The sequence below is a fragment of the Alexandromys fortis genome, unplaced genomic scaffold (genome assembly GCF_014885135.2).
Source record: "Alexandromys fortis isolate MF-2015 unplaced genomic scaffold, M_Fortis_MF-2015_v1.1 scaffold_19, whole genome shotgun sequence".
In the NCBI taxonomy this organism is placed as follows: Eukaryota; Metazoa; Chordata; class Mammalia; order Rodentia; family Cricetidae; genus Alexandromys; species Alexandromys fortis.
In genome coordinates, this window is record NW_026067890.1 from 164,366 (window position 1) to 186,531 (window position 22,166).

Consider the following 22,166-nt stretch of genomic DNA (forward strand, 5'->3'; position numbering starts at 1 on the left):
CCTTAAGTGTCTTTTAGCCATTTGAATTTCTTCTTTTGAGAATTCTCTGTTCAGGTCAGTGCCCCATTTTTTAATTGGGTTAATTAGCATTTTAACGTCTAGTTTCTTGAGTTCTTTATATATTTTGGAGATCAGACCTTTGTCTGTTGTGGGGGTGGTGAAGATCTTCTCCCAGTCAGTGGGTTGCCTTTTTGTCTTAGTGAAGAGGATACCAGAAAATGGAAGGATCTTCCTACATTCTTAGTTTTATCACATGAGAAAATAAGACAGCAAGAACTACATGAAAACAGCCCTTTGAAGCAAGATTCGTGTAAATGAGGTTTTCAAATCCTCTTCAGATTTTGAAACAAATATTCAAAGACTGAATTAAAAGTCTACTATATTTGATCCTGTCAGCTTCTCTTATTTCCACAACAGTATTTTTCTTTCCAATAATTGCAAACACTGTATGCTATATTGAATACTATGATTTTTCACTCGTCATCTATACGTCATAGGTGTGCACAATTTGTTTTCAGAGAAAACTGTACTAGTGGCACCATAGAGGACAGGCTCCGCAAAATTCCACGTGTGTATGTCTGCAGATATAGAAATCAGTTCTCCTTGAGCTAATAAACTAAGGGAATGATCATACACTCATTTTCCATAACTCTCGTTCAGTCGCTCATTCATACATTCTGTGACAAGTTGAGTGTTATTATGAGGATTATTATAAGTAAATGTTTACTGAAATTATTATTCTTGAAGAGGACAAGATCCTGGGTGGTCTGTCCCTTGAGAAATGATGTGCTGATACTAGCTCCCTGATTCTAGAATCAAACCCAATTTCTTTCCAGCCAAGCCCTTTCATAGACAACATTGCTTTTCTATATGAAGTTGAGTACCATTCTTTCAAGGTCTGTGAAGAATTTTGCTGGGATTTTTATAAGCATTGCATTGAATCTGTAGATTGTTATTGGTAAGATTGCCATTTTTACTATGTTAATTCTGCCTACCCAGGAGCATGGGAGACCTTTTCATTTTCTAGTGTCTTCTTTAATTTTTTTCTTCAAATATTTTAAGTTCTTGTCATACAAGTCTTCCATTTGATTGGTCAGAGTTACTCTGAGATATTTTATGCTATTTGTGGTTATTGTGAAGGGTGGTGCTTTTCTGATTTCTTTCTCGGCCCATTTATCATCTTTATAAAGGATGGCTACTGATTTTTCTGAGTTAATTTTATATCCTGCTACATTACTGAAAACATTTATGAGTTGTCGAAGTTCCTAGATAGAATTTTTGGGGCCGTTTATGCAAACTATCATATCATCAACAAATCATGAGAGTTTGACTTCTTCCTTTCGGATTTGTATCACCTTGATCTTCTTTTGTTATTTTATTGCTCTAGCTAGAACCTCAAAGAACTATATTGAATAGATATTGAATAGTGGATAACCTTGTCTTGCTCCTGATTTCAGTGGTATTGCTGTAAGTTTCTCTCCGTTTAGTTTGTTGCTGGCTTGCTGTATATTGCCTTTATTAGTTTAGGTATGTTCCTTGTATCCCTGCTCACTCCAAGACCTTTATCATGAAGGGATGTTGTATTTTCTCAAAAGCTTTTTTGGCATCTAATGAGATGATAATGTGAGAAACTAAATATTTTATGGGCTATATATCAGGCATGCTGAATGACAAATTGGTCAGCATATGGACTAATTGGAAAATTTTTATTTATTTTTGAATACAGAAAGAAGCCAATACATCTTAGGTATATTGACTTTATTGGCTTTAATGTTCATTTGCAAACAAGCAGTACCCCATTTGATTCATTCATTGACTCAGAGGATTAAAAGCTTTGTTTTGAATCAGGGATTTTAAAAGTTCAAAGCAATCATATATGTCTTTGTCTTTGTGGTTTATTCCTTGTAGTGAACCGTCAGTGTTTTGAAGGTTCATCCATGCTGTGATGGGGTCAGTATATTCCGCAACCCACAGCGCTAGTCAGATGATATTTCTCTATCAGGAGTTCACAGTTTTTAATGACTAATAGAATTCTTTTATATGTATCACATGTCAGTCATTCATTTGCCTCTTACAGGGGACCCACTTTGCTTCAGATTTTTGCTATAATGAATAATGCCATAGCGAACATACTTTTAAATTCTTTAGACATGTTAACTATTGGGGTTTGAGAGTTATATGCTACAATTATACCTGGAGATAATACGTAATATTACTATTCTAAAATTCTTAGAATAAGGAACTTCATAAAATTACACTTAAGGTGCATGTTAGGGTGCATTTGATACCAATAGATTCAGAAAGAGGAGAAGGTATCATTTGTGTAACAACCAATTAGTCAACTAGCTCCAGTGGGTAGTTCAACACAAGGGCATACAGTTGGCTCTTGTTAAACTAAACAGGTCACAAAATCTGAGAAAGGGTCTGGTAGAGATGAACAAGGTTTGATCGAGTTAGAGGATAAGAGAAGGTAGTGAGAGAGAATAATCTGAGTACATTATGTTATATAAACATAGAGTTGTCAAATAAGAAATTTAATAATTAAATACTGAAACTACAAAAGTATTTTTATATCAAAATATTCACTTATTTTCTAAAATTTTCACGTATTTTTCAGCTGCTCCAGTTGATATACTAAAAGCACTAGATTTTCACAATTCTCCAGTGGGAATATCAAAAACAACAGGGTTTTGTACAAACAGAAAGAATTCTAAAGACTCAGACGTTGCATACAGAGTTACGGAGGAAGCACAAATCAGCGCCCCAACGAAACAGCTATTTCCAGGTACGTTCACTTTATTTGCTCCTCTCGCTGTCATTGTCACCTCTATTCTTTCTTAGCTTATTAGTCTTTCTATTGTGCTACATAATATCCACTTATACTAGGAAATATAATTTTCCACATAGCAAAAATTAAAGAAACTGTAATCACCAGTAATGTATCAAAAATAGCTAACTGCCAGTTACTAACTTAGCCTGGGAACAGAAATATGCTTAATTTTGAAAATTTAATAATTCATTATGTGTGCAGTACAGTATGGGAAGGCAGTATTTTATGACTATTCCATATTCATGGGTGGAGAATGAAGGAAACCTTTACTACTCACAATTGATTATGTTAATGTAACATCATATAGATATATATGAATAGTTATTCCCTAGTAAATAGAGCTGTTTAAAATGGGTTAGGAGGTGGGGCCCTGTTGGAGGAGATATGGTCTTGGTAGAGGAGGTGTGTCACTGAGAGTGTGCTTTGTGACTTCCAAAGCCTGTACAACAGGCCTAGTTTCACTGTCTCTGCTGCCAACTTGTAGGTCAGATGTAAGCTCTCGTGTTTGTCTTACTGCGACCATGCTACCCTCCATGATAATCATTGACTAACTCTCTAAATGAAGCATTATTGCTTTTTGTTATAAGTTGCCTTGGTCATGTTGTCTCTTCGCAACAGTAAAATAGTAACTGAGACACACAACTAAGTTACTTCTCACAAATACTGAGTATTCAGAGATTAGAGATTTTTGTAAGACTTTACCTGGGAGATTTCATGTATTACTGATAAAGTTCTGGGAAAAATCTTTTACTGTTTCTTTGAGAGACGACTTGATCTTATAGTATTAATTATGTTGAAATCATGGTAATGCAGGAAAAGATCCTTGAGTGTAGAAATGTAAATTTCTGACATGATCAAAGCAGGCAGCCCATTACACATTCTTGAAGTTTATATACACCAGTTTTTGAGGCTTCAGCTTAGTGTTCTCGGTCCTGTTTAACTGAGGTGTAAACTGTGTCTCACAGATGTTATTTAATTTGACCAATTATATTTCATTATGATGATGCACGATGATATGAGGTCAATAGCTCATATATGATCAGACTTCATTAGATGCTTTAGGATTGTCCTGAAATATTAGCATTAAATTCTTCATATTGTCTATTCTTTCTCTCCCAGAAGAGCTCAGTTTTCACTTTATGAATCAGTTTTTAAATCAGCCAGAAAACATGATAAAAGAATTCAATATTACAAATAAATATAATTTCCTTGAAGGACGTTGTACTCCTTACCCTCTTCCTACTTCTCTTTGTTTGACTCTCTCTTTCTCTCTTTCTTCTGTGAGGAGTGTGCCACACAGGGCCTCACTCTGCAGTTTAAGTTTGTCCTCAAACTGGTGAACTTTCTCTCTCAGCTTCCTAAGGCACCACCATACCCTGGTCGAAAGTATTTTGAAAACACATCTTAGGCACACATTAAAATTTCCATTATATTTTCTGGTTTTCATTAAATTTTGGTGAACAAAAGCAATATATTGAATTCAAAATACTAAAATGAATAATTATATTTAAATGTTAAAGGCTAAAGCCTCTTAACATATTAACAACTTATTGTATTTTGAAATTCACTTTAATTTTTTTAAAAATGATAGTAATATTAGTTTTAATCTTTCATTTAGCTATGTATCTTTTATATCTAGTATGAAAACAATAGTCTTGAAAAGGAAATAAAACAGACAAGCATGTACTAATGGGACAGTTTTAGAAACACTAAATAAGATACAGTTTATAATATTTTTATAGTAGGCTCATTATCTCAAGGTCATGGTAGTTAATTTAATTAATTTGGTGTTTGATCACTTCTTCACAGAGAATGACCATTATGTGTGCATGTGGAATCTCTTCCACTCCAATTAGCAGAACTGATCTCTATGAATGTTTTATCCCAGTTAGCACTTTTGTGTTCTGGCTTATGGTTTTAGCAATAACTATTTCAGATAAGAAACTACTGTGATAGATATCTCATGTACATTCTTTCTTGGAGAGGAGAACTTCCTGCAAATTATACATTAATGATATTTAAAAATAGTAATGATAATGTCACCTTTATAGAAATCAAATTAGTGAACATCATTTACAAAGCCATGCATTTCCTGATTAACGCAGCTGGGAGACCTGCGCACCTCAGCAGTCATTATTAAAAAAAGGGAGTTCTGCCAGGGAGAGGGATTAATATATTGTTGCAGAATGAAAATATTGTCCTCCAAAGCTTCAAGATGAGACTTTACATTGGAAGATCTGAAAATGTATACTTTTAAATTAAATAAAGCTGTTGTTTTAAATTCTTATTGCAATCTTTGGAATATCTGATATAAATATACAAAAAAAGCCTGTATGTTGACCTTCAGCTTCATAAGGAAGTGGATATTTAAGCTCAATTTATAGATACTGTATTGGATAGATAGAGTATTTTTGTTAGGTAGCAATGCCTACCTATGATGTATTTGAATATCATTGTAGTCATTAGTCATAATCTATAGAATATCATTGAATCATCATCATTCAAACAAAAAATATTTTTAAAAGATATATTTTGTTTGGAAAAATATTGAACAAAATTTAAACTCTTAACATCATTGCTATTATGCCATTTTATAGAATATTTATTAATGAAGGCAAAATCTGTGAATATAAAAACCAATTTTAAGAGTTGTGACTGAATCTGTGATAATCATGATGGTTATTATAGACACATATTCTTCCATATAAATACAAATATCAAATACTGGACACTGGCACTTTCAATAACTGTCATTTTGCATGTCTTCATTCTGTATTAATATTTCAAAATATAAATTTTTAAAGCTGTTAAACTTCACATTTGATATGTGCACTATGTAGTAATGAATGTTGCTTCATGTAATTAATATCGTGTAGTATTGTTAACAAACTAAAGTTTTCAGAACTTATACTGCACAAACTAAACAATTACTTTTTAAATTTTTCCCACAATCCCTTATTCCTATGTGAGTACAATTATGTCTGATATGATGTCTCATCCTTCTTAAATATACATATTTTTTCACTTTTTTTGGCAAAATGTATAAACATTTTTCTACCCCAGATCATGATGTTTTAATGTCCTTTTTTTCACTATGAGATCCTGGACAATTTGAGTTTATTTACCTTGGGCCCTCTTCAATAATATACTGAGTTACCTAACTATATATTTCAGTAGCCAATTAATTATAAAACATATTGTTAAGTAATGTGCTTTATAGCTTTTCTATCTTACTTCTATGATTATTTCTATCCTAGTGATTTCTATAATACTATTAAAACCAAATAAACTAAATAGTCTTTAACGTTAAATCAAAGTAGAAGATAGAAATGTACTTTAGAAGTAAAGTTCTTGACTAGCATATGTGAGATCCTGGGTCCAACCATCACACTTATTAAAAATTCTAGTTGATCGATATATATCTCTCTATATATACATACAATATATTTCAACTGATACAAATAATTTAAAAGATAAGCTGATGGATTTTTATGATAGCTTGAGAAATTGAAAACATTTTTTATTGTGGAATATTGTTTAGTATTAACTTTAAAAATGTGAGAATCAGTCAGCATTAATTGACTCCTCTTTGGTGGTAGGCTACTTAAATTCTTGAGCCGTTCTTGGGTTCTACATCATTTGCTCAGCTAAGAGAAATTATGTAACGTGCTAAGACCATATGGCAAGAATATTTTGTGGTCAATGGAGCTGATAAGACCCAGGATGCTTTTAGTGACATTTTATTTATTTTTACTTATGTGCATGTCTACATTAATTTGCACGACATGTGTGCGTGTGTGTGTGTGTATGTGTGTCTACATATGAGAGAGAGAAAGGACAGTTTACAAGTGTTGGCTTTCTTTTTCCACCATGTAGTCCTGGGTATTGAACATAGGTCATGAGGCTTGGCAACAAGTGTTCCTTACCTACCAAGTCATCTCACCAGCCCAATACCCAACATTTTAACTGAGATACTGTATTAGTTACCATTTCTGTAGTTTGTGCATATATGTGCAGTGTGAAAATATGCATCCATTCTACCTGTAAGTTCTGCTTTGAATACATTTATAAGATTTCCCACTCGGGAAATGTCTTTCTTTCACTGTTATTTTTAGCAGACTCATAAAGTTCTATTTTGAGTGACATTTACTGAACCAGCTTTAGTCATTTGAATGTATTTGTAAAGTACATTTTTTTGCCATCATAAATCATGCTTTGATGAGATGCAAACATAATACCTTTACAAATAAACATCTGTCATCATGAACAGAAATGGAACTCTGTCATCATTACAATTGAATCCTATGGTAGTCATATTCATGATGCCTTTAAAAAAATCATTTTGCACTACAACCTGAAATTGAATTAGGAATGAATGGATTTAATTTGAAAGTTCTTGATATTGGCTCAGATATAATTCACAACAAAACATCTGTTTTGAAAATGTATAACATTTTAACTGAAGCAACAAATTTCTCCTAAATTATGTTATAGAATATAATATGATATATAATCATATATATGACATACACATAGATATATTAATAGTGATTATATATCATATATATTGTTACTTTGAAAAATGAAACCTACCACTCAGTATGTAATGTGTCCATAATAATAATACAAGGAGTCCAAGTATAAGAGAGATAAATTGTATTAAACGCAATCCTCAAACTGACACATTTAGCAATTTTTTGGGAAGCACCTGTATAGGTAAGGCAGGTAGGTAGGTAGGTACTTGAGATAAAATCATGGAAAAACAAAACAAAAATGAGAATATGCCTTAATAGCTAATAGTTCTGATTTTCAGTGGCATGTTTTTCATTAATGAGACTGAATTTTGTGATCAGAAATTTCCTAAGTGTTTCCATAGATGATGAAAATAATGCTTCCTTTATTACCTTGTTTCAGTGCCTTTTTACAAAGAGCCTGTCTGGGAACAGTTTGAACAAAACTCAGAAATACAAGGCTTATGTCAAAAGTAGTGGTTAAATAAATGTCGGAGGATTGTTTCGGGGGACTGCAGAGATTCCTCTGCTGTTAATAGAGCCCTTACTGTTCTTGCAGAGGAGGGGACTTTTGTTCCCAACACTCTTGTCGGGTGGTCCACAATGAATGACACTCCAGTTCCAAAGAATCTGATGTCTCTGGCCTCCATGAACACCTTCTGTTATAGTTCCACACACAGAGACATACATAATTAAAGCAACAAAAACAGGGACTGGAGCGCGACTTGGTGTCTAGGAGTGCACACTGTTGTAGAGGATCAGGATTCTGTTCCAGTATCTGCAACTGGGCAGTTCGCAGCCCGCTGAACTCATGTGCACGTTCCCTCTCCACTCACATACACGTAGTTTAAACATAAATGATAAATAAAAAATTTATGCTTGAAATTGTACTGGTAGCACGAACTTGTTGACTGACTATGGGCTCAGTTTGTAATAATCATTTTTCTTTAAATGAGTGGCATTGAGTTTTAACTTGAATGAATATACAGAGAAAACTTACTAGTCATATGGTCCCCTCTACAACTACACTATTAGTTTAACTGTTTCCTGTTTGAATTTAGGTATCAGGTCCATATAAAATGTTCAGGGAAAATTGTGAGCTGGGAACAATTTGGAAATCTGAGCTTTCTAATTCATTTTTGTCCTTCCAGGTGGAGTTTTTCCTGAAGATTTTTCAATACTATTTACAATAAAACCCAAAAAAGGGACTCAAGCTTTCCTTTTATCAATATATAATGAACACGGGATTCAGCAACTTGGTGTTGAGGTGGGAAGATCACCCGTTTTTCTATTTGAGGATCACACTGGAAAACCCAGCCCCGAAGACTATCCCCTCTTCTCAACAGTTAACATCGCCGATGGGAAGTAAGTCATACAGTGAGACTGTTAGCATGCTAAAAATTTTCATTAATCACTCAACAGTCTTTATGAAGTGTGGTTTTTAGTGGCTGTTGATGGAAAACACCCAAAACGACTGCCATAAAATCCCCAAATTGGTCTAGACTACAGGCTGCAGGTAAAGGCTGAAAAACAATATCGATAAACTGACTGAGAGAAAAACAGGGTAGTGATGACAACAGGAATTTCAACAGTGGTTCAACATTAAGAACTGAGGTGAGGGAAGACCTCTTTCATATTGGAATCTGAGACCACAGTCATTCTGATAGTTCAGTAGACAAAGGTACTTGTAGCCAAGCCTGTTCACTTATATTCAATCCCTGGGACCAACATAGTGGAAGGAAAGAACATATGTCACAAGGCTTGTTCCTGGATAAGACTGATTCTCCCTATCTTAGCAACTCTTAATTGCCTATAGATATTCGTCTCGGACTTGGACCTTGTGAGTATTCTCCCATACACACTGGCATGGCAAAACTGGTATTGCCACTGTCAAGGTCGTATTTAGGGGACTGTATTTTTAAGGTGTCATGCGTATGATATGATTTCTTCTTATATATAGAAGACTCTTCTCTTATCACACGTTTTCTGGTTCTAACTCTTAACATCCTTCTGCCCACTCTTCCGTGGTGTTCCTGAGTTTAGGTATAGGTGCTATGTAGATTTGTCAACTGGGGATGATCATGCATGGCAAGTTGTGTAGAAGATATTCTTATTGCATCATATTACTGAAATGTTTTTGCTTTATTCTGTCTTTTTCACTGGGTAAAAATATCTTCCTATAATCTCGATCCAACTTGATAGTAATAGATTTAAGCTGGAAAAAGTATTAAAAATAATAGAAAAATCTCAGTAAATAATTTCGAGTGATTATCAAATAGAGAAGAAGCTGTATGTATATTCCCTACAGTAGAAAAGTATGTTTCATAGTATGTTGAGTGAATATAGGTAGCAGTATTCATTCATTTTTCTCTTTCTATTTTCATTTATTTATTTGTTCTTTTCTCAAATAATACATCCCAGCTGCAGCCTCTCCTCCATCCCCATTGTATCTCCCCTCTCCCCCAGAACCACTGTTCCTCTGTTTCCCTTCAGATGAGGCATCTGCACACCCCACCCCCCACTGGTGTCATCTGAATTCAGCATCAGAAGATACACTAAGACTAGGTATATACCCTCATATCAAGGCTTGACTAGGCAACCCAGTAGGAGGAAATAAGGAGCAGGCAAGAGTCAGAGGTACCCCCTCACCCGTTGTTAGGCTTTCAACAAAAACCCTAAAGAAGCACAGCATGTTTGCAGAAGACCAGGTGCAGACCCGTGCAGGCTCCATGGTTGCAGCGCAGTCTCTGTGAGCCACTATGAGCCCTGCTTAGTTGATTCTGTGGGCTGTGTTTTCCTGGTGTCCTTGACCCCTCTGGGTCATAAAATCTTTCCTCCCCCACTGAGGTGGAGTTCCTAGCTCCCTGAGTGTTTGACTGTATGTCTCTGCATCTGTTCCATCTGCTGTTGCAGGAGTATTCAGTGATGACTGGGCTGCTAGGCCCCATTTTACGAGTATAGCAGCATATCAAGGAATCATTTCATTGACTTTTTGTTTTTCGTCAGTAGTATTTGGTTTTACTCTAGATCTCTGGACCATGACTCATTTTTAGTTCATGGATTTATTAGCAGATATTTACTGTACACAAGTTTCATGGTCTCCTCTTAAGACTATTAAAATGTGGCAGATTTATTCAGGTCAAATGGCATAATAACTATTGAGATGCAAAATAATTGGTATTTAAATACACTTTAGTTGGTTAAGAACAATCATGGATTGTTCACAACTGACCACTCGTTCCATATATATATATGTATATATATATGTATATATATATATACTGTCTATTCTTTTGCTACCATTCATCTAGATACTGGTATTGCAGCCATGAACATTGCAGGAAAAGTCCCCCCACTCTTGTTTATTTGAATATTGTATTCAAATGCAACTATTTATGGAACAGAATTATTCAATAGAAATAAACACTTTGTGCATATTAGTTGGGTTTCTTTTCTTTTTATTTTAATTTTCGAGACAGGGTTTCTCTGTAGCTCTTNCTGTCCTGGAACTAGCTCTTGTAGACCAGGCTGGCCTCGAACTCACAGAGATCCGCCTTCCTCTGCCTCCCGAGTGCTGGGATTAAAGGCGTGCGCCACCACCACCCGGCTTAGTTGGGTTTCTTTAGCATGAAGATTTAATTTGATTCTTTTTAATTTCATTTCATTTATTCATGTGTATGTGTGGTGTGTATGTCTGTGCATGTTTGGGGGAGAGAGAGTGGTGAATCTTTGCATTTTGATGTATGAGAGGGCGCATGCAAGTGTGGCAGTGAAAATGACACCCAGGACAATCTTGAGGATTTGGTTCCCAGGAACAATCTACCTTTTTTCTCTCCTCTTCTCTCCTCTCCTCTCCTCTTCTCTTCTCTTCTCTTCTCTTCTCTTCTCTTCTCTTCTCTTCTCTTCTCTTCTCTTCTCTTCTCTTCTTTCTTTTCTTTCTTTTTCTTTTTTTTTTTTTGAGCCAGCATTTCACACTGGTATAAACTAGAGGTTTAGGTTAGACTGGCTAGTCATAAAATAAAGTACCAGATGGCACCTGTCTCTGCCATTGTAGCAGCGGGGCTGGAATTCCAGGCTGCCAGGTCCACTGTTCTCGTGGGTGCAAGGGATTGGACTTGCATATATATTATGCAGTAGTAGCCCCTTCATTAATGTTTTGATGGCTGCTAGTGTCACAAAGGCATGAAGGAGCAGACTAGTTAGCAGTATAAGCTAGAGAGGTGATGACTTATATTAAGCTGAAAATCAGCTTTTGTTTCATCATAAAAATTAATGGTGTTTTATTGATGGCATGGATATCATGAGAGAAAAGGAGCAATTAGGAATTCAAAGTTGAGTTGGTCTAGTATTATTATTATTATATTGAATGTTATATCTAATTCTATGATTTTTGTCATGTCATTAGCACAGCTTAAAGTAATTAAAAAGCAATTGAGCTTAGAGTTCAGATCAGATTTTAGTAGTTGAAATTATTTTTATTTTCTTCTAATGAAAAGTACATCCCTCAAGACTAGCAATGGTTTAAGTTAGCGCACAAGCTTCTTGGCATAAAGTTTGTGTAAATTTTGCTCTCTGTGTATGAAGTTACTCCAAGGCTCCTTATATAATTCTTTGCTCTACTCAAACCTTCACTGGTTGATTGTGCTAGTGGAAATACCAAAGACAACGTATGTATGGAAATGTACTTGGTCGTCACCAATAACTATGCCAAGCAGCATGAAACAGGCATTTGGGAGCCTTCTGCAAGTCTCTGTGTATTTTATTTTATGGATCTACTCCTAGACACTTCTGGAATATTAATCTAGCACTTTTCATTTGGAAGAAAATATAAACCACAGTGGCTTAAAGAATTCAAGTGAATTTCACTTAGTAGTTTCTGTTAGCACCAGACATTGTTAATAAAACCCTTTCGAGGATGCAGGGAGAGCATGCATGCTTCCAAGGGCTGGCCACATTCCTCCTTCTAAGCCTGTCATCACCGCCCTGAATTAGCTGGGGGCAGTAGCTACGGAGTGAATTGAGCCTCCCACTCCACACATGCGCTGACTCTGCTTTCTTTCAGTGTTTCTTCTTCTTGCCAGCCCTGGAAAGAAGGAGCGATATTGTGTCTCAGTTTTGGATCCTGCCCATGGTGGTGATCTATAACTGTCTTGAAATTAAAGTGGAAAAAGAACACGAAAACACTTGAAATAAATGGAGATCGGGACAGAGTAGCACATTGTGTTTTACAATTAGAACATTCAGTGCTCCAGATGGAGCAGCCATTCAGTCAAGAGACAGACCCTTTCATAGCCAGTCTCAGGGGAGCGCCAGAGCAGACTTTTCTTGTGGAATTCCACTTTGGAAGAAAGCATTCGAGCACAGAGAAACCCAAATGCATCTCAATCTCTGTCAGGTGTGCTCATCAGAAAACACAAAGCGTGGCAGAGGATGGCCACGTCCTTATCGGAGGGATGCCTAATCCATCCCCGTATTTTAGGAACCTGTGTCCTTTTGAGTACCTGGTGCTGTCCTCGGTAAGCAGTACACCGTCACTAGCTAAACCACTGAGGCATAAGTGTGCCTCTGTTTTTGAACCATTTCAGCTCACTGTTGACATCTAGAGCTCAGGTTCTAATGAGTCTGTTGATTTGGCAGCCAGAGCCTTTGAAACTTATAGCACAATTACTTCCTTTTTACAGGTGGCATCGGGTGGCGATCAGTGTGGAGAAGAAAACTGTGACAATGATTGTCGATTGTAAGAAGAAAATCACAAAACCCCTCGATAGAAGTGAGAGATCAATAGTGGATACCAATGGAATCATGGTGTTCGGAACAAGAATATTAGAAACAGATGTTTTTCAGGTAAACATCAACTAGGTTTCGTTAAGATAAGTTCTGTTAGGTCAGCTGGGTTAATGATTCTGGTCGTCATTTTGTTGTAAAACAGAGTTCAAGACTCTAAAGGGTGACCTGCTTTCTTCCTCTGTGATTGGAGTGGTGATGTTTTGTGTTGTTGGGCCAGAGGATGATTAGACAAAGGTGACCGCAAGGCCAGGGAAGCTTTGTGAAGATTGGTTGATTTGAAAACAAGTGTCCAGTTCTCCTGACAAGGACAGCCCATTTCACTCTTAAATTTTATTCTTAGTCCTTCAGCGTAGAGAGAATTACTTCTCGACTTCCCGTTCAAGAAGACTAATTCTGAGAAATATCCCAGGCATATATTCTGCCTGATTATCTTCTTCTGAAGTGTTTTCTAAAAGAGATTATGCTGATAAGATGAACTTGCAGTTTTAAAGTCTTAAAAGTAAAGCACATGTCATGATGGAAGCTTTTCCAATTGTATTTTGCTAATTATTACTATACATGTTCTTTTGATCTGTCAGTCATTGTATCTGGTCACTTATATTTTGTTTTCAGGCTTTTTCTTGGATAAATAGAACTGAGACCTGACTCTATTGAAGGGTACACTGGGGATTTGGAATATAACTGCATAAATCTGTATACTATGATTTATGTATTTTGTTTACACATGCCCATCTATTAATATGCACATATGTATGCAAATATAGATAGTACATCTTTTAAAAAGCATTGTAAACTCAGGGTCTCAGCTAGACCACTGCATATACAGATCTATGAATCATTGGGGGCACAGTATTAAATACAATGAACACTCATGACATTTTCAAATTCTCTCTTTGGGATACTAGTCACTAATGACTTTTTCAATTACTGTGTACTTAGCCATTTGTCTCTATATAAAACAAACCCCTTATATTACGATGATTTAAGTGATGAATGAATTGTGAAAATACATAATAGACATTACATATTTCTATATTTGCATCCTGATATGATGATTATGTTTTTACAAGTTCAAAGTACACTGGACTGAAAATGATTTAAAGTTTCTCTAAAATTCATGAACATGCAATGGAATGTGTTCATTTGCAGTCGAGATGATATGGTTTTTGCACACCTTGAGAATAATTATGAAGATTTATTCTGGATTGAGAACATTCTGACCCTTAATCCCAGGGCCTGGCTTCCTGTGCAGCTCTCAAAATTTCCGTTCCTCCTTTTCAATTGCTAAGTACAAAAGAGCATTTCTCACAGTAACTGAAAAAAAATAACTGAACAGGTGTAGGTAAACACTTGTATGGTGCAGTATGAACACATGTATATGTGCATTTGCAATGTGTAAATAATTGCGGTTTTCAGTTTACTATGGAATTAATACACAGCAGTCTCTTTCATTATGATTTCATGTCTTTTTATTATGTGGAATTTCAAATATTTTTGCATTGGAGGAGATAGCCATGACGTATATCTTAATGAAAATTTCTACTGGGTCTGTTTGTTTGTCCTGTAAAGAGGAATTCTTTTCAGGTCTACTGCTCACGTATCACACATCTTAGAGAGTTTCAATCTTTTGCTCCCTCTAAAGACAACAGCACCTTAGCACAGGCCTTACTAAGAGGAGGCTGGTGTGGGTGGACATAGACTGTATGCAAGCCCAAAGTGTCCACCTGACGGGTGACCGGGTTTGTCCACTGTCAGTGCGTGAACTGAGATTCTCTCCCCTGCTGTGTCTGAGCAATTGATAATCTTATAAAGCCTACACTCTATTTCTGTTAGCTTTAGTGATCTATAACACATGTTTTTCTTGTGATTATTTTATACCTGTGTTTCATTAGCCTTATGTGCTTGCATAAGATTTGCTTTGTTCTATTGAAACCTTAAGCATTGGCATCAGAAATATAAAAAGCCCCGTGAATTCTGACCTTGCCTTATCGATTCTAGTTATGGTGTTATTTATTCTCCACAAATCGCGTGTCCTTACCTCACAATATGTCTTGAAATTTTGCTCTTGAAAGGCATACATGATGGGGTGAGTAAAATAATCTGTGGGTATGTGTCTAGAATAAAAAGCAATTTGTAGTCGCATTCCATGTGAGCCTTGTGGGGAGTCTGAGAACATGAAATGCCAGTTCAGTCAGTGCTTTTCAGTTCTGCTCCCCGAGGTTCGTAGGAAGACTCAGGTGGTCTCGAATTATGCATTTTCCTCCTTCTTCACAGAAGGCCAAATTGTGATGGGCAGGTCTGAATATTTCAGTTTATTTAAAAACTATTCTTTTTTTCTCTCTTTTCTAGACACCCAACAGAATTACCTGTCTGGTTGTTACTGTGAGATCTTACAGAATCCCTTAATTAAAACTCACAAACCTGTACCCTTTACCATCCATGACTGAGTTTCAGTGGGATGTGTAACTCCTGGGGAGGGGACAGTTTCATAGAATTTTGCCTGTTCCCCAAAAGAAAGGTGCATGAGGCATGTAAAGACAGTTTTAATTTCAGTTTATTCTTCTTTACTATTTTCCTAAACTGGTTCTAATTTGTGATACATGTTGCAGTTTTGAAGATAGTTTAAAATTCGTGTTATTAAAATATAAATTCAGTGATTCTTTGTAAATGGAGACTGTTCATTTGTTCCTGGCTACCCAGAAATAAATAATCACACAGAAACTATATTCATTACAACAATGTTTTGGCATATCCCTAACTACCTCGAAGCAGGAAATTTTAAAGACAGTTCTGCCTATATTGGCAGTTTGTCAGTTACTTTCTTCTGTGTCCTGCAGAATGTCTAGCAGACACCCTGAAGGACTGTCTCACCTTCCTTAGGCAACTTCAGCAGTCATCTCTCTGTGGGTCCTGCATGTCCAATTCACACAGCATACCATAAAGCAGTCAAGGCAAGAGCAGTTTCATGCCCAAGTGACTACTAACCAATGACATAAGGAGCCTCTGCTGTGCCCATCTTCCTCTTGAAGTAGCGTAGTGCTGCCAATAGTAGATGTGTCTTACTGTCATGAAAAGTCCTATGTTCTTAAAACATTTTAAATGCCATATTCTGTAGTCTTTGAAAGGTTTGAAGAATGCCTGTGCTTATCTCAGCAACAGAAAGTAAAATCGGACAGCACTCAAGAGGACTGATTGAACACACGGGGCTAATGGAAAAGGAACTTATTACTTTAGGTTTCTGGCAATGCTACTCTGAGGAAATATGTGGTGTTTACAAACATGAATTCTTTGGAATATTAGCTAAAGGGAAAGGGCTTTAACTCTCTCTTTATGGTTTATAAACTACATTTACAACCTTTAAAAAAATCTTTAAAAGATTAAAAGCTATTGGATTATCCTGGTTAAAATTGTGTTTCATCATCTTTACTATCCTGTGTTTTATGGTGAGCATAGCATTAGTGTGAAAGTAAAGTAGTCCAGCTCAAAGCAGAATACAAGGAAGGTAATTAATTTCTGTATTGTGAAGCTACTTTTAGAACATGGTTTTTTAAAGACATAGGCTACTTCACTTCTTTCTATAAATGGCTGTATATTGTTCCTGCATGAGTGGAAAGAATTAGTTTCCTCTGGTCAGGCTTCTATGTAGTGACTCTATGAGTCCTAGTCTTAGTTACTGGTAAGCCGCTCTTCAGTGAAAGATGGAATGGGAGAATAATGACTGATATCACCTTTTTCGTTATAATATCCCAGGGACTTTTGAGTGCAAAATTCTGCAGGTTGCATCTTATTCTCTGCCATCCTTTCCAACTATATCAGCGATTCCTTCCCTCCTCTATCTTTCCAGTCTACAGTGTGTCCCTTCCTTCACACATGCTACTCACAGCATAGTTCCTGCCTATGCATCAGATAGTTTCTGTGTTTTGAGCATTCTGCCTGAATTCCATTCTTTTCCCTCTAAGTTTATTCCTGGTGTCCTTTAGTCAGTAACATTTTCCCTTATTGAACTAGCTATGAAACAGTATATCCTTCTGAAATATTACCCTTCTTTGTTGTTCTATGTTTTTGCAACTGTTTCTGGCGTTCTACCATTTGTTTACATATTTTCATTTTCTAGAATACAAACTTTGGAAGGACAGATGCTTTCTGTAGTATTAAAACAGTTTGTAGTCATGTTTGCCATACATATTATCTAACTGATATAGTCTAAAAGCAAAATACACTCTCCAGAGCTTATTAATTTAAGAAACACAGGCTTCAAGGAAGTAGTAGATAAGGCATGCTACCTTTTAACTACACATTGTATTCATTTTACTTTTTCACTGTGTGGAGTGGATCTACATTAGTACTTACACTCAAATAAGAACTCTTTTACCATTGAGCATATAGATAAGATAGGTGTGTACTTTGGGGGAAGATTCTCTTCAGTGTCAGATGTTTTCTGCAATGCTTGGTCAATGTTTATTGAATTAGAAGTACATTTAAATAATGTAGGACACAGCCCCTTTTCATAAAATTGGTTTCTTCAGCTGGTTTTGGTGCCCTGTCAGGGTTGTGTGGGCTGCAGTCAGGACAGTGACGATGTGGTGGTTTCTCTCATTCTTTCCTTTGAATTATGGTTCTGACGCACTATCTGGTGTGTGTTTCACTCACAGTAAGGCTCTCAGCATATTGGTAGCTTTCCTTCACCCCACAAAATACTTAAGAAAGTATCCTTCACTGTAAGGAATGTTTGAGAACAAAACAATGTGCCTGGTCTTACTGTCTTGGCATATCCAGAATTCTCAGTAGGTCAGAGACACAGTTCAACTGATGTGTCTTTCTTGGTCAGTACTTCAGAGTTTTAACCCCATGTAAGATCCAGTGTGTCTTCCTTCTTCCTGCGTATGCAATTAGAATCTCTCCCAAGACCCATTTGGTTGTTCACAAATTTCAAATGTAATTGGGAATGAAGGGAGCATCTATCAGATGGAGTGTGACATTGTGCTCCACCACCGCCTTCACTGTAGTGACTGCCAGACACTTCAGCTGCAGAGATTTTTCTTTTCTCTTACATTCTTTTCTTTCCCTTTTCCTGGCGTGATGGCTTATCACTTTAAGATCCATAAAACTGATTTTCTTGGATCTTATTCATGGAGGAATTACAAGTGAAATCTACAGCCACATTCCTTGAACTTTATACTGATATTTCAATTACCTCTAAAATTTTGAAAAAAAAATGCCTTTTACCACTTACGATTTCAAGTTTACAAACAGCTTAACTTATACTTATTTCAATGTTTGGGGGGAATACAAAAGAAGTAATGGTATTTTCTAAATATTCATAGTTATAATTTATTATAGAAAATGAGACAGACTAATATCAGAATCAGGGAGGGAGGAGAGGTGGTTCTATGGTTAAGAGCATTTGCTGTTCGTGCAAAGGACCCAAGTTCTGCACCTACATAGTTGTTCAAAATTGACTATAATTCCAGTTCCAGGGGGTCTGATGCCCCTTTGTGATCTCTGTGGCCTTGCTGTATGCTCATGGTACTCCTACATATATGAAGACAAAACATTTATCCACGATAAAACAAACCTTTAAAATCACCAGCAGAAGGAGATGTCTGTGTCAAGGTCCAGAAGATGAGGAACTTGTTTGCTTGCTCTTATTTCACACATGTTGAAATGGCATCTTTTAATGATGAAAAAAACATTTGCCTGTAGATCCATACATTTGGTGTTTCCTGAAACCCTAGAACATGCTAGCTGAATATGGATACTATAAATATCTCAGAGAACACAACTCTTGCTTTTGTGTAGTTTACAATCCACTGAAACAGATTGTCTTCTAGTATAGGCTCAAATCTTTCCTAGAAAATTACACACCTATGCTTTTTATATAAATCTTTAAGGTTTTTGTGTATGTATAATTAAAACATAAAACTATCATCATGGGACTTTTAAATGCATTCTTCAACTTCATTAGGAAACAAAAATTATATTTGCAGGAGTACAAACAGGAAAGCTAAGAATCTACTGAGTACCATTACCTCCTGGGGGGTTAAAGGAGAAAAGGAAGAAAAAGCAGTGAAGAAATGTCTTAATACTACTGACTTTGCGTTACAACAATGAAACACTCAAGATACCCACACAAAGAGAAAGGGCTTATGCAGCTCATGTTGGGAAGTTCAGAGTCCAGGGCAAGAACCATTTGTCTGATCTCTGAGGAGGACAATGGATGATAGTCCATCCTGGCTACAATGCACATAGCAGTTCAAGACTAATGTCTCAAACCAAAGCAGAGGAAAGGAAAATGATCATGGTCCCACCATCCTTCTAGAAGGAATGTTCAGAATGACTCAAGTAATATCACCAGTTCTCTTCAGCAGTACCAGATGAAGTTTTAATCTTAGACCTATTAAAAGAAATTTCAGTACTGAAAGCATAAAATCCCATTATTTCTCTCTTTAATTAGCATTTTTTAATAATCAAAATGAATTTATATCCATGAGTCCCAAGTCTCAAAGTCTCTCAACTCTTTCAGCATTGCTCAAAACTCAACATCAAAGTTATATCTGATATACAGAAAATTGTCAGCTGTAAGTCACTGTAAAAGTACAATATCAAGTTCCATGCATCTAAGACATGGTGGGACCTGTATGAGATAAATATTGCTCCCTGTTCCAGAAGGGAGAGAGCAAGCAGTAGATGGAAGAAGTTGACCCAAGGCTAGACTGGGCGTTAGCAGGCTAAATGCTACATCCTTCTGTTGCATCTGATACATACACAGTGGAGACACTGGGTCAAAAGGTGTGTCCTCAAGGGCTTGAGGAGCCCCGCCCCTATTGCTGTGCTGAGTCCAATCACATCATCTTCTGGACTAGTTTTATGTGGTGGTCACCGCTTTCCTCAGCAGCCACTGCAAGCTGCTAGAGTTTCTGATGCTACTTTAACTTTATGTTTGCTCACAGAGTTTTCCTTTGCACAACTCCATCAGCAATTCCCTGTGGAGGTTTTTTCGTTGCAGAATACTGCTGTATTCTAAGGCTTGAATAAAGAAAACTCTCTGTAGACCCTTCCATTACCCTAACTCTTGCATTTATTTTACTTGAAAAACTCGATTACATGCTATGTACTTGAGGCTTGCCATCACATAGTCCCAGCTGTAACACTCTCAGTGTACTTAACCTGCTCAGAGTGCAGTGGAAGGTTTCTGAAATAAATTTGTTTTTCTAACTTCTTACTGTCCTATACCGGGAGTGGGGCATCACTGATGATGTTTGAGATTCATTCATTCATTGCTATTGGTTAACATCATGGTATTTTTTTGGGGGGGTTAGAGGCTGTTCAACCCCATCCTCCTTACCTACACAAGTGCTATTCCGGTAAACCTTCGTTGTTCTTTTATTCTGTGCAGGCTGCAGTATTTCCCAACATTTTTGCCTTGCCTCCTTCTTGTCACTCTATGTGAGACTTAAACCAGCCATTTTTCCCCATGCTACAATAACGATGCTTTGCTGTGTTCAATCAACAAATCTGTTGTTTTGAGATTTAGCCTTCTTAGAGCACACTGACAATGCCCAGAAAAATTCTTATTTCCATATGAAATCTAACCAGGTAGACCTTCACTGTACCCATCTATTGTGTATATACAACACATTTTTGTTATCTATTCATAAACTGAGGAGGACCAATGATTCCATACTTTGATTGTGGTGAGTAGTGACAAGTACTGTGGGTATGCAGGTAACTCTCCTATGTGCTAAGTATGTTTCTATATATACCCCAATTTACTCAGGAGATGTTGTCTTTTTCTACTTCCCATGGAGATTAGATCTATCTATGATCTATCTATATCTCTCTTAGGGTCCTCATTGTTGTCTGAGTTCTCTGAGATTATAATTTGTGGGCTGGTTTTCTTTGCTTTATGTTTAAAAACCACTTATGAGTGAGCACATGTGATAATTGTTTTTCTGGGTCTGGGTTACCTCACTCAAAATGATGTTTTCTAGCTTGATCCATTTGCCTGCAAAATGCAAGATGCTGCTATTGTTTTTCTACTGTGTAGTACTTCATTGTGTAAATGTACCACATTTTTCTTATCCATTCTTCGGTCGAGGGGCATTTAAGTTGTTTGCAGGTTCTGGATATGAAAAACAATGCTGCTATGAACAGAAAACTGGCTGGTTTAAGTCTCACATAGTGGTATTACTGAGTCTTAGGTTGTTTCCTAATTTTCTGAGAAATTGCCACACTGACATCCAAAGGGACTGTACCAGAATGCATTCCTACCAGCAATGCAGGAGTGTTCCCTTTACCCCACAACCTCTCCAGCATAAGTTATCTGTGTTTTTTTGATCATGGCCATTCTTACAGGTGTAAGATGGAATCTCAGAGTTGTTTTGATTTGCATTTCTCTGATGACTAAGGATGTTGAACATTTCCTTAATTGTCTTTCAGCCATTTTAGAATCCTCTGTTGAGAGTTCTCTGTTTAGGTCTGTACTCCATTTTTTTTTATTGGATTATGTGTTCTTTTGATGACCAGTTTCTTGAGTTATTTGTATATTTTGAAGTTCAGATCTCTGTCTGATGTGGGGTTAGTGAATATCTTTTCCCATCCTGTAGGCTGTAATTTTGTCTTGTTGACTGTGTCCTTTGCTTTACAGAAGCTTTTCAGTTTCAGGAGGTCCCATTTATTAATTGTTCCTTTCAGAGTCTGTGCTGCTGGGGTTATATTTAGGAAGTGGTCTCCTGTTCCAATGCATTCAGTCTACTTCCTACTTTCTCTTCTATAAAGTTCAGTGTGGCTGGCTTTATTTTGAGGTCTTTGATCCATTTAGACTTGAGTTTTGTGCATGGCGATAGATATTGATCTATTTTCATTCTTCTACCTGTTGACATCCAGTTATGCCAGCACCATTTGTTAAATATGCTTTCTTTTTTCCATTCGATATTTTTCTTTTGCTTCTTTGTGAAAAATCAGGTATTTGAAGGTGTGTGGATTAATATCCAGCTCTTCAATTCAGTTCCATTGTCTGTTTTTCAGTACTGTAGCTC

General features: G+C 36.5%; 1 protein-coding gene across 2 annotated transcripts in view; it reads left to right on the plus strand.

Annotated features, from left to right (window-relative positions):
- Col11a1 (collagen type XI alpha 1 chain) overlaps positions 1 to 22,166 on the plus strand; it is a 163,766-nt gene that overhangs the window by 23,346 nt on the left and 118,254 nt on the right. For both annotated transcript variants that reach the window (XM_050155901.1, XM_050155826.1), the window contains 3 exons: positions 2,618 to 2,785; positions 8,493 to 8,706; positions 13,023 to 13,185. In XM_050155901.1, coding sequence (XP_050011858.1) covers positions 2,618 to 2,785; positions 8,493 to 8,706; positions 13,023 to 13,185 — 545 coding nt within the window. The remainder of the gene's footprint in view (positions 1 to 2,617; positions 2,786 to 8,492; positions 8,707 to 13,022; positions 13,186 to 22,166) is intronic.